This window comes from Esox lucius, chromosome 18, assembly GCF_011004845.1.
Source record: "Esox lucius isolate fEsoLuc1 chromosome 18, fEsoLuc1.pri, whole genome shotgun sequence".
NCBI classification, from domain to species: Eukaryota; Metazoa; Chordata; class Actinopteri; order Esociformes; family Esocidae; genus Esox; species Esox lucius.
The window spans coordinates 1,649,874-1,663,514 of record NC_047586.1 but is presented as its reverse complement, the minus strand read 5'-3'; the positions used below and the strand labels follow the sequence as shown (position 1 = coordinate 1,663,514).

General features: G+C 45.2%; 2 protein-coding genes across 2 annotated transcripts; one reads left to right on the top strand and one right to left on the bottom strand.

The window, feature by feature from the left end:
- Positions 1–2,417: 2,417 nt before the first annotated feature.
- Positions 2,418–6,633, bottom strand: armc1l (armadillo repeat containing 1, like). Its single transcript, XM_010883071.4, has 7 exons — positions 6,556–6,633; positions 5,863–6,040; positions 5,330–5,421; positions 4,942–5,113; positions 4,546–4,662; positions 3,720–3,794; positions 2,418–3,285 (listed from the first exon to the last, which is right to left on the bottom strand). The coding sequence occupies exons 2-7, from the start codon at positions 6,013–6,015 to the stop codon at positions 3,091–3,093; spliced, it is 804 nt and encodes a 267-aa protein (XP_010881373.1). The 5' UTR covers positions 6,016–6,040; positions 6,556–6,633; the 3' UTR covers positions 2,418–3,090.
- A 71-nt stretch (positions 6,634–6,704) lies between these two features.
- mtfr2 (mitochondrial fission regulator 2) lies at positions 6,705–11,672 on the top strand. The gene is made up of 8 exons (XM_010883072.3): positions 6,705–6,801; positions 7,048–7,285; positions 7,400–7,504; positions 7,622–7,749; positions 8,015–8,247; positions 8,585–8,927; positions 9,086–9,272; positions 10,358–11,672. Exons 2-8 carry the CDS (start codon positions 7,214–7,216, stop codon positions 10,400–10,402), a joined length of 1,113 nt encoding a protein of 370 aa, XP_010881374.2. The 5' UTR covers positions 6,705–6,801; positions 7,048–7,213; the 3' UTR covers positions 10,403–11,672.
- Positions 11,673–13,641: the final 1,969 nt, after the last annotated feature.

The following is a 13,641-nucleotide window of genomic DNA, read 5'->3' as shown; positions in this document are numbered from 1 at the left end:
GTTTTATAAAAAATGCATGTTACTGATGCCAATGGGAAAGACCAGGTAAAAAGTGGACGTTATACGATTCACTCTTCAAGCGTTACACCCGGGATGGAAACGTTATGTTCTGTCTAACCACAGAGATCCTATTAATCTAACTCATTAGGTATTCTAACTCCTAATTCTATTGGTCAATCTGTGAATCTGCTTTGTTCTACCCTCTAAGGCCCAGTTAGACCAGAGACAGAATACTGTTAATATGTTCATTTTATTGTTTAGACAGACAGTGACAGCCCAATTGCAATGTTTTAATTTATTGACATTTTGGTAGACATTAAGTTAAAATATTAAGTGGAAACATCTGATGTGATCAATTAACGCAATGACAGGGGAAATATTGCATGTGGTTAAATAATACATAAGTTAAAAAATGAATTGGGTAAAAATCGGTCATATTAGAGCAGAGAATAAAACAGAGCCATTCTGTAGAGGTGAAACCTGCTTCAAACCTGTCCTTAACACACCCCTATTACTGGGTCTCCTATTATTCAACTCGCTTCACCCACGGTCTCTCTCTACCTCTCCCTCCTCTCTCTCAAACACACACACACACACACACACACACACACACACACACACACACACACACACACACACACACACACACACACACACACACACACACACACACACACACACACACACACACACACACACACACACACACACACACACACACACACACACACACACACACACACACACACACACACACACACACACACACAAGTTATAAAGCAATCTGATCTTTGCCCCCATTCAATATTACTCCATACTGAAACCTTACACTTTAACCAGATATACACACCCTGCTCACACACACTAAATCCCCAAAATGTAATTTCATCCCAAGAGACGGCTTTGAAATGTATTGAGAATAGGTTGTTATTCGCAGTCCAAGACCAAATAAAATGAACATGGTGGGGATATATTCCTTATTCCCGGCAACAACTAAATGCAACCAAAAGAAAGATTCTGGAGAGTGTGATCGAAAAACAGCACTCGAGCTTCTGACAAGTCCAATCTATCCCAGTTTTTCCGTCAACAGAAAACACTTGGCCTTGACAAACAAAAAAAACGCAGCCAGCCTTAATCACTTTACGCAACCTATGTCCAGCCAGACTCCTGTCCTGGTCGCAGCAGTGTTCACGATGTCTACTTTGTGTCAAACACTCCCGTGAAAGTTACATGACAGGTACGTTTCATAGACTTAAAAATCCATGTTACGATAAATACACCTGCCAAGTGCCTTGACCTGTTCCCACCCGCTCCACCGTACTGTGCCATGTCAACTCAGCGGGGAATACCGGGAATTAGACGACTACAGGGGTTCCAAACTACGCGCAACCTAACGTCTATTGAGAAAATAATTAGACCGAATAAATACAGAGCGACATAAGATTAGTTAAATAATCGTTTTCAGTGTGAAACAAAACACGGTTAGTTTCATTATTACCGACGGGTTCAGTGTTCTATGAGTTGATAGTTAATCCGGTCCCCGTGACTAGTCCGTTTACATTACTGTTGTCTAGCCTTTTCCCAATCACTTTTAATTGTCGTTGACAGGCGAAACAGAAAAAAACTATCCGGTCCATAGACACACCAAGTCAACTCACACGTGAAACTTTCAGCGAAGTTGTCGAGTAAAGTTTCACCTCGATGGGAGCTCACCTTGGGTTTCTGCCGGAGACGCGTCGTTGCCATCCTTGTCCGCCATTTGTCCTGACGTCAGCTGAGGGATTAGCCGCGCGACCGAGCGGACTATAATGGCACCCGGAGACCGGCCCCCCTCGCGTACAGGTGGGGGACAGCAACACACACCACACCCACTCCTGCCTCTGTTTACGATTAGCTAAATTGTCGACGGTTTTTCAATGAATCTGATGCCCCTCCCGTAGAGAAGTCTATTAATAAGCTGCTTCAGGTTTTATGAGCCCACAGTCTGCAGACACATGTTATAATGCATTTCTTGAATGGCCAACGACTTGAAATGTAACAAATAATTCACTGTAAAGATCATAACACAACCAAAGAAGTGTGTGGATATACAGCTTCTCGAACCTTTGAACTTTTCATGAAGAGGCCAGAGTGCATGGAGGACACAAGAGGTGAGAAAATGAAATTGAGAAAACCTTATCTACAGTGACATCTGCTGGTAATAGTAATCAAGTCGGAACAGAAAAAAAAATTGTACTTCGATTCCTGAAGTGGCTAAACAGTTAACTGTCTTAGTGTCCTAATCAAGCAACAATGATTGTTATTAGGGATGGATTTGTCTACAACTGACTTGATCTCTAATTTTGTATATAATACCAGAATTTGTTCTGTGTAGACAATGTGAATATTTTCTAAGCATGTTTTGACAGCCACATTGATAACAGGTATCATTTTATTGCATAATTTTCATTGCAAAGTTTCTATGAAATAAATTCACTTCAAGGCTAAGACTTTCAACTGTAAGAGAAAAAAAGACAAAATATACAAAACATCTGTACATAAGAGAAGAATAGTCAAATAGGCATAGGTCAAACTAAGAGACAATGACCAATTACAAAATGGAAACAATTTCCACAGGATAATATGTACAACCACCACGAGAGCGCTAATTCCAAAACAGGCAAGGTTATTTAAATTAGAACTTAATTGAATATGAAACATTTCATAAAATTGTTACATGCCAGTTTAACAAAAAAATTATAATTTCATTGAGAAATCTTTTAAATGAAATATTCTGAATTGTTTCATTGGAATTTCAGTTAATTTCCTGGATCACAGTGATCTGCCAGGAGGGATCATGTTCAGTAGAGCTTCATCAGACATCCAGAGATCCCTCTGCCTTGGTCCCAAATAGAATACCATGTCATATTTAGTACACTACTTTGGACTAGGGCCTGTTGAGCTATAGTGTAATGTAGGGACCAAAATCAGTATACAACACTACTTATGAAGTACAACATCATGTCTATGTTCCTCTGCCCATCACTGTACCCTGACACCAGTCTACAGGAGAACCCCCCACCCCCTCATATTTACAGAGATCTCCCACGTTCACCAGTAGAACGTCTTAGTGAGGAAACTGGCGGCTGAGCTGAGCCAGCTGCCGGAGGCGTCGTCCTTGGCTGCGGTTCTGGACACGGCGTGGCTCCGGTCCATTTCGGGACTCTCATCCTCTGGGAGGTAGTCTGGTATCATCTGGTTCTCCTCTCTCGCCTCCACCCCACTCGCATATAGGGGGAGCAGGACCTGCGTCGAGGGAGGAGAAAACAGAATGCCATCACGCACAAACACAGAGGTTTCAACTTGGAGCCGGGGGGACCTGGAGTTCTGCTAGTGTTCTATTCTACCTGCTAGTTCAGCTGATGTCCCAATCAGACCCTAACTGAAGGGCAGGAATGTAACCAGTTCAGGGTCCTGCCACAATGTGAGTATACCTTGAATTAGTCAATATGGATATTTTTTCCAGGAATCCATGGATTACATTTGTAGAGAGCCATGGCAAGCATGCAACACAAATGTTAAAGTTGGGTGTACAGAAACTATGTCTCCCGACTGTTTTACACATTTTCACCAGGTAGCCACTAGATAACCCAAATTGACTCTATGAAGTGAGTGGCTGTAATCAACAGGCTGTTCACTGGGTCAAAAAAGTATTTGTTTTCAAGAGGTTAGTGGCTCACCTCCTCGCCCGCTTCGTTCCTCACCACCTGTTGGGCTGACAGCACCTTGGTAGCAGCGATGGCTGACGCCAGAGTCTAGAGAGAGAGAATGGAGACAGACGGATGAGGGGAGGTATTTTACCTCAATGGGCAGGTCAGAGAGGACGGAGACAGACGGATGAGGGGAGGTGTTTTACCTCAGTGGGCAGGTCAGAGAGGACGGAGACAGACGGGTGAGGGGAGGTGTTTTACCTCAGTGGGCAGGTCAGAGAGGACGGAGACAGACGGGAGGTGTTTTACCTCAGTGGGCAGGTCAGAGAGGACGGAGACAGACGGGTGAGGGGAGGTGTTTTACCTCAGTGGGCAGGTCAGAGAGGACGGAGACAGACGGATGAGGGGAGGTGTTTTACCTCAGTGGGCAGGTCAGAGAGGACGGAGACAGACGGATGAGGGGAGGTGTTTTACCTCAGTGGGCAGGTCAGAGGACGGAGACAGACGGGTGAGGGGAGGTGTTTTGCCTCAGTGGGCAGGTCAGAGAGGACGGAGACAGAGGGGTGAGGGGAGGTGTTTTACCTCAGTGGGCAGGTCAGAGAGGACGGAGACAGATGGATGAGGGGAGGTGTTTTACCTCAGTGGGCAGGTCAGAGAGGACGGAGACAGACAGGTGAGGGGAGGTGTTTTACCTCAGTGGGCAGGTCAGAGAGGACGGAGACAGACGGATGAGGGGAGGTGTTTTACCTCAGTGGGCAGGTCAGAGAGGACGGAGACAGATGGATGAGGGGAGGTGTTTTACCTCAGTGGGCAGGTCAGAGAGGACGGAGACAGACGGTGAGGGGAGGTGTTTTACCTCAGTGGGCAGGTCAGAGCGGATGCGGATGGTGCATCTCTTAGAAGCCATCTGAAAGGTGAAGCTGATGACTCCTTTCACACGCAGTAGAGCCTCCTCACACACACCTCGCTGGTCCTGATGACAAACACAAGCACACACACAGTCAATTATCACTGACTAAGCACCGGCCAAATCACAGGCTACATTATAAAGACATTGTCTGAGCATGTTACATAAAAGTCTGGAGAGTAACAGGTCATTCTGGTTTAGTTTTTTTCTCTAACAGTGTGTTAACAACTGTGGTGCTTGTCTATGTGGAAAATGACAGGTTTAAAAGGAAGATCAATCAGTTGGTTAGTTGGAGAGTCAGCCAGTCCATTGGGATGGCCCTGGTGTCGGTGTGTGGCTCCTCACTGTGCTGTCCAGACCCTGGATGAGCAGGGTAACCGACTTGTTCTTCCCCCTAGAAGAGTTGAGGAAGAACTGGGGTCTATTTCTCCTCTCTGGGCTGGGAGGTGCCGGGGGGACACTCAGGATATCATACACCTCCCTCGACAGGACAGTGATGTCATCTGACAACCCAGCCCTGCAAGACAGACAGGGGGACTGTGTGTCTCAATAGAGGACCCCAAATGGCCCCAACAGTAACCCCTAACTAACCCCCCCTCGCCAAAATCTACACGTGTTCAAGTCCTGGAAGTAAATCAACGATGGGAGAATGTTTAGGAAAGCGTACAACCATTTGATACTCAGTGCTTAAATGCAAGACCCGCAGTCAGACAGAACACAACTACTGACTAACCTCTCTTGCAGTGTCTCCAGGCTGACCATCATGCCCAGTTCGTTCTTCATAGTGGGGATGTTCCGCGGCCATTCTGCCAGGTAGCGAAGAGTCTGCAGATGATAGAGGGGCTTACACATCAAGACACACAATGTCACCCTCTCAATGAGTTTACATGAGGCTGACAAATTGCGTTTGAGAATGGGTCTTGTTGGGCGTCTAGTTACATTTTGCCTCAAGACACCCAGGCTTCACTTAAGATGAGAATGGTTAGGCCTGGTCTAAGATCAAAAGGGTGTTATAGTATGCACAAAACAATTTTATCATGAAGGGGATCTCTGTGATCACGCCTTTAACAACAGACAATGCCCACAAACTCGCTTTCAGACTGAATCCAGGCCATGGTTTGATTATATATTTTTATTTCTGAATGTTTTAAACTTTACCACAGTACTGCTGCAATGCAGCAACTTCTAAATATCCAGTCTGTTCGACCCATTAACAGTGATACCACACAATGATGACTAATTCATAACATCTCAGATTATACCGACCTGCAGGGTAGCGAACAATACTTGTGGGTCTGGGTGATCCAGGAAGAGAACCAGTCCCGGGAGACAGCCCTGGTCCTGGACTATGGGCTCCCGGTTCTGAGGCTCGGAAGCCAGGTCTCGGAGCTGAGTCACCACAGATAGCGCATCCATCATGTTCCCAGAGATAAGCAGAGGTTCCCTACAGGGAAAGAGAACGTAACACAGATTATTTTAAGATCGATCAGAGTAGCTGATGATGTTCAGGTCAAAAAATACTGGCCACGCAAATGGCGTTGTATGCCCACGCGTTTGGGCTGCACATGCAAGGCTGGCGACTACGCGCAGTAGTTAGACAACCTAGTAAGGTCAGAAATACGACGTCCTTATATATGGTTACATAGTTACAGTTGCTAGACAGTTTAGAAAGAAACGTTGATAGCTAGTTAAGTTAACCAACTTCGCGTGCGTTAAACACCTCGATAGTTAAGACAGCAACTGACTGTACAGAAGTAGGTACTGTAAACAAGCCCTCTATCTTAGCTAGCTATAGTAGCTGGTTAACGTTACTAAGCTTAAATAGGTTACATTTCGTTGTGGGCTATTTTTGGTTAATGTATAGCAAACTAGTTATTTAAGTAACATGTAATACTTAAACAACTATGCCCTACGTTAGTTTAATCCGTCTAAATCAACGGTTTTATTTGAACATCTTACCACCGTGGAACCCGCTCGCGCACCCAAAAATTACGAATTTAGTGCACAATTTCCTGAACAGCCTATTGGTTCAATTGCTACGGTCACATCGCACGGTCCGTCATTGCCATTGGCGTAGCATCTTCTTCCAGCAGAAATGCCCAATCATTGCGAGTTTTGCTAGCGCGGCTTTATTTGAGTTCATCGTTCCGGACGCTTGAGCGTTGAGTCCGAGGGTTATTTCAAGACTTGCAAATTATCGATATGGTAAGACACTATGTTTAGCGTTATTTACAATATAGCGTAATTGCCTAGATAATGTATTACAATTTTATTTTTATTCTACCGCTCCGTGGGAGATGTTTTGCTGATCCAAGCTTTTTAAAATGCGACTGCGTCGCTCTATGCGGCGAGGTTCCTGCATTAGTTCTGCAAAATTTAAGGTATCGCTGTTGTAAGTGCTGTACAGTATTGACCGTTTTCGCTTGGGGTTTTGCCTTTGTCTCCCACCAGGTTATGAGAATGTGTCTAATTGTTTGACTTTGGTCACGAATCGGAACTTGCGTCCCATGTGGACATTTGGTGCTACGTGAAACGGGAGTCCTTGTCGGCCGACCGGAGCTGTCAGCAGAAAGCACGACACCTGCATCCATCAGCTAGGAATTCAGAAGGATTTTCAATGTCTTTGCTAGAAGATGTGCTTGATTTGTTGCAAAATGTCCTTGAATATTTTGGAGTACCTCCGGACATGGTAAATGGAGTTCAACATCGTGGCATCTCTGTTAACACATTTTTTTGTTGTGGTCATACCCAAGAGTTGACCATTTGAAGGATGTTTTTTTTTTTCTCTCCTTGTGTTTTTCAGCTGGTTCCGGTGTGGGAGAACAAGCTGTGCGGCCAGTACCGGAGTCTGGTACGAATGATCGGCTCCAACCTTCCTTTGACCCCCTCGCCGCGATACCACTTCCAGGTCATTATTGCTGGAACACCCTTCCTGCCAGATTCATGTCCTGTTCTGCCCACACTGGGACTGCACATGCCTGCTTCTTTTGTGTGACATGTCTTCAGCTGTTCCCTCCATCCACAGATCCCTCTACACACGTCCCATCCATATGGACACTGTGACGCCACGCTGGACACCCACCCTGCCATCCCTTCGCTGGCTGACGTGCTGTGGGTGACGGAGGACGAAGGAGACAGCTTTTCAACTATCAGGTAATGGCGAAAGGTAGTAATTAGTAGTGGTGGTTGTGGTGTTAGTAGTTGCTGTCTAAAGCCTTTTACACAGGGGAAACAGACTTCATCTGCCCTTAATGGTTGCCAGATGGGTGATGTATGAAGCCAGAATGCATCACCCAAATTTCTACTTGATCCACGCACGCCGATCAAGTAGAAATATACACCAGTACTGCTTATTATGAAAGTCATGTTCCTCCTGGGACAGCCTGGAGGTGACTGTATCCCCTCATGTCCTTTACAGGCACTGTGTGCGTTGGTCCCAGCGAGGGGGGGGTGTGAGTCTGGGGGATGTGGCTGTGCCAATCCCTCCAGCTCCAGGAGGCGCGGGGCTGGCTGGGAATCGAGCGCGGCCAAGGGGCGTGCCTGTGGAACGTGGCTCAGACCCTGTAGCCCTACGGAAGATCACAGCACTGGAAGACGAGCTGCTCAAACTAAGAGCTCAAATCGCCATGATAGTCACAGCACCAATGTCAGGTATACCCAGATCTATGGATGTAATCATTTTAGGCCTTACTGTTAATAACTCTAGAAAACATCCTAGCCATACCAGCCTGCAGCCCTGGTATGGCTGTTACCAGCTTAGTTACACAGGAGCAAAGTCAAGTGACCCCCTCTGGCTGGTCGGGCACCTGCACGCTTAACAAAGGGTTGTCAGTTGAATGGTGTAGATTCTCCCAAGCCTGCTGGGAGTTGTCGCAATGAGACTGTTGTAACTACACACTAGATGAGGAGAACCGGGGCTAAAGTTGCATAATAACAAAATGTATTTTACTGAAAAAGTGTCCTCCGTCTTCCTGTGGTCCATTTCCAGACCGTCCTCAGAACATCGTTGGTACCCCTGTAACGGCCCCCGTGCTCACATCCACCCCGCGCTGCCCTCCACCTCCTCCTCCCGGCCCTCCTCCTCCCGGCCCTCCTCCTCCCGGCCCTCCTCCTCCCGGCCCTCCTCCCACCAGGTCCCATGTGGGCCCGACTGACGTGGGGGATCTAATCCGTCAGCGCAAAGAGGCCAGGAAGGGTCATGTCCAGGGGAAGGGCCACCCGGCTGGGCTGGGCGTTCTACTACAGCCCCAGGATGAGTCTGCCGGCCCACTCCCCTCCATGCTGGATGTACTGAAGGACCTGAACCAAGTCAAACTGCGCTCTGTGGAGAGGTAGGAGTGGAGGCCACCTGTGATGTATTTGTGCTCAACCGCAGCAGCTTTGTAGACTTGAGACAGTGCGGTTAAAGGCTCTGTCACATGGTCCAGGATCATGACCCTGGGGAAAGGTTTGGTAGCTGGTGTCTGATGTCCTGCTCTCCCTGACCCAGGTCGCCGGGCGGAACGCCAGTGAGAACCCAGCGGAGGAAGGCCACAGTGTGTGCGGGCGACCCTGCCGCTATGATCGCAGAGGCCCTGAAGAGGAAGTTCACTCATCATCGCCTCAACGACTCCTACGACAAGGAAAACTGCTCTGCCGAGCTCTCGCCATTCGGTAGCCCGGATGTGTCGCCTTGTGTAAGTACACTGGCACACAAACACAGTATTTATATAAAACACACACAGTATTTATATAAAACACACACAGTATTTATATAAAACACACACAGTATTTATATAAAACACACACAGTATTTACATAAAACAAACACAGTATTTATATAAAACAAACACAGTATTTATATAAAACAGACACAGTATTTATATAAAACAAACACAGTATTTATATAAAACAAACACAGTATTTACATAAAACAAACACAGTATTTACATAAAACAAACACAGTATTTACATAAAACAAACACAGTATTTATATAAAACAAACACAGTATTTTTTTTACAGACGTTAACCCCCCACCCACCTGGGGACTGTGCAGAGACCTCAGGGTATCTCCCAGTGTCTGTTCTGGATCTGGCAGCTTAGCTTTGTGTTCTGGACAGATCACATATTCAGCAGTATATCTAGAGGAGGCTGTATTGACTGAGTGATTTGTCTCAAATACAACAATTTTATAGCTAAGAGCAGCTTTCCTTTACTAGAGCAGCTATTATACTCACCCATTCTAAAAGCTGACTGGAGCTCTTTGTTAGAATAATATTTTCATGCGTAGGGTTGTTTAAGTCTGTGTCTGTTGAAGGTCATTGATGAAAACAATGAAGTGAAGTAGGTTTAGCATTTTGCCTTTAACCAATCCTGTGCCAAATCCTAATTCCTCCATGAAATCGATACAAATATCTAATCCAGGAATTGTTCATACTGGAGAGTCGCATCCATTTCATTGGGCAATGATGTGATTTCTAACAGATGGTTCCTGTATTATGTTGTCTGGTTGACCAGCAGGGGTAGCTGTTTCTCTGCTCTAGTGGCCTGATGGTCTTTGGCTCTGTAATTGACACAGGGATTCCAGTGTTTTGTAAGGGCTTCTGGCTGCAAATTTCACAGGTTTTCCAGAAATCCATGAGGATCCCATATTTTCTGCCTGTTTCCTTGTCTTCCAACAGGAATGTCTGAAGGGGAAAAGTAGGATTTTGGGGAACTCCTTTTAGTTTTAGGAATCTCCTTTAGTCTGCTTCTGAACTTTTCCTGTTTTCTCTGATTCAGGTTCCGCAGCATTTCAGACGCAGCCAGGGACGTCTTCACATGTGACCTGACTGTTAACCCCCAAGGTCAACTAAACCAACAGCCTATCACCTCCCGCTGACTTCACATGTGACCTGACTGTTGACCCCGCAGGTCAAACCAACAGCCTAATGCTTCCAGCCGAATACTATTGCAATAGCTGACAGAGCATATCCCAAAAGTACTTCCTCCTTCCCTGAAGTGTACACTCACTCACTACTCCCCAGTTCGTACTGTCTACTCCATTATGTGATGGAGTGCCCACTTGAGGAAGAAAGGATTGGGCCAATCAGGGATTTTGTCAGTTGACATTTAGTTTTTACTTTTCTCCATTTTCAACCTGTTATGTCATAATAAAAATGCTTCCATCAGGTACTGGTTTATATAAGGACTTAATTATGATTATATAAGGTGTTGATAATTAATGTATTGTTTTTCCATGCAGTCATTTCAATTGTTCATATTTTGCTGTAAATATGTTTTCATTTTTTTCAATGCTTCCTACTGTACAGTTGAATGTTTCTTTTGGTTATAATTACTGGGTTTTATTTTTTCTGACAAAAACAAGCCTTTTATATTTGACTTCTTCAGCTTCTTCCCTGTTAAAGTCTATTTTGTTCTGTCTGGGGCTGAGAACATACGACTCATGCTTACAATTACTACTTCCTGTTCCAACATGCACCTGTCTATAGTAATAATGTGACAGATCTATCTGCTTGTTCAATACTACCTGCTGCTTCCTGTGCTAGGGTTTCTATGGAAATGTTTTCTTCCTGTTATAGGGTTTCTATGGAAATGTAGTTACTGATTGAGTGTATGCTGGTCTCTGAATCTGAGGCTTAAATGGTGTTTTCTGGACATTGCACTACTCCTGTGTTTCTCTGTCACGGTTTAGGTTATCCAAAGGGCTGGACACCTGATGCAGATGATCAATGCCTGGGTAGTGCCAAAGCTAGGCTTTCTTCCGGGCCCCGGGCCCCTTGGACAAGATTGAGAACTGTTTAACCACCTTTAGGGTCCTGGGAAGTCTGTTTTAATGAGGTGGCAGTGATGCCCAAATGTAACAATTTTCTCCATGCAATGCCTGATTTCTCTGTGAAAGTGCTGCCTTTATTCTTTGTGTTATTAGTTGCTGCTTGGTTGAAATGCACTGACCAAATTAAGGAATTTTAATACATGGTTAATACATGTTTTTCTCCAAACTTGGTAAATTTAGGCCAGGCAACATGTTTGTTCAAATAAGCCTTTGTTGAGTTCCACACTCACTGACCTCCATAAATAAACCGGTCTTACTGCAGCTGTCTGGGCTCCTACTTCCAGCTCCTTGCTCTTTCAACAAGAAACCTTTATGTCATCCTACTTTCCTGATGAATAAAGCATTAAAAAATATGTACAAAAAAGAAAAACATTTAGCTTGGTGTGTAAAAGAAGTCAACCTAAAAACCAAAACACCTGCCAAAGCAGTAGTGAAGTTCAAAAGGCACCACAGTGATGGAATGAGAAATCAGCCTGTCAGGTGTTTCACCCAGTATTGGCTTCGATCTCTGTTCTGAGATGCCATAAACGGATGGATTAACAAAGGACCGCTGGCTTGTGGACGAGGGTCAGGCTGCGTTGGTGGTTACGGTTCTTCTAGCAGCAGGATATTATGCTAGCAGCGCTAACTCAGATTTTATTTTTAGAATAAAAGCAATCATTGAAATATATAAAACAATAGAGTTAACAATCGAGTCTGTACATTTTATGTTTAAAGTCTTTTCCAAAGTTACTTTTGTCTGTTCTTTTTCACAGACTCGATTGTTAACTACATAATCTCACAAAAGTGAGTATACCCCTCACATTTTTGTAAATATTGTGACAACACTGAAGTAATGACACTTTGCTACAATGTGAAGTAGTGAGTGTACAGCTTGTATAACAGTGTAAATTAGCTGTCCCCTCAAAACAACACAACACACAGTCATTAATGTCTACACCGCTGGCAACAGAAGTGAGTACATCCCTAAGTGAAAATGTCCAAATTGGCCCCAAAGTGTCAATATTTTTTTGTGGCCACCATTATTTTCCAGCACTGCCTTAACCCTCTTGGGTATGGAGTTCACCAGAGCTTCACAGGTTGCCACTGGAGTCTTCTTCCACTCCTCCATGACGACATCACAGAGCTGGTGGATGTTAGAGACCTTGCGCTCCTCCACCTTCCATTTGAGGATGCCCCACAGATGCCCTACATGTTGGCCTTCATGGTTCCCTCAATGAAATGTAGCTCCCCAGTGCCGGCAGCACTCATGCAGCCCCAGACCATGACACTCCCACCACCATGCTTGACTGTAGGCAAGACACACTTGTCTTTGTACTCCTCACCTGGTTGCTGCCACACACGCTTGACACCATCTGAACCAAATAAGTTTATCTTGGTCTCATCAGACCACAGGACATGGTTCCAGTAATCCATGTCCTTAGTCTGCTTGTCTTCAGCAAACTGTTTGCGGGCTTTCTTGTGCATCATCTTTAGAAGAGGCTTCCTTCTGGGACCACAGCCATGCAGACCAATTTGATGCAGTGTGTGGCGTATGGTCTGAGCACTGACAGGCTGACCCCCCACCCCTTCAACCTCTGCAGCAATGCTGGCAGCACTCATACATCTATTTCCCAAAGACAACCTCTGGATATGACGCTGAGCACGTGCACTCAACTTCTTTGGTCGACCATGGCGAGGCCTGTTCTGAGTGGAACCTGTCCTGCTGTATGGTCTTGGCCACCGTGCTGCAGCTCAGTTTCAGGGTCTTGGCAATCTTCTTATAGTCTACGCCATCTTTATGTTGAGCAACTATTCTTTTTTTAGATCCTCAGAGAGTTCTTTGCCATGAGGTGCCATGTTGAACTTCCAGTGACCAATATGAGGGAGTGTGAGAGCGATAACACCAAATCTAACACACCTGCTCCCCATTCACACCTGAGACCTTGTAACACTAACGAGTCACATGACACCGGGGAGGGAAAATGGTTAATTGGGCCCAATTTGGACATTTTCACTTAGGGGTGCCAGCGGTTTGGACATTAATGGCTGTGTGTTGTGTTATTTTGAGGGGACAGCAAACATACACTGTTCTAAAAGCTGTACACTCACTACTTTACATTGTAGCAAAGTGTCATTTCTTCAGTGTTGTCACATGAAAAGATATAATCAAATATTTGCAAAAATGTGAGGGGTGTACTCACTTCTGTGAGATACTGTATGTTGCTTTATAAATTTAAATGACGGCTTT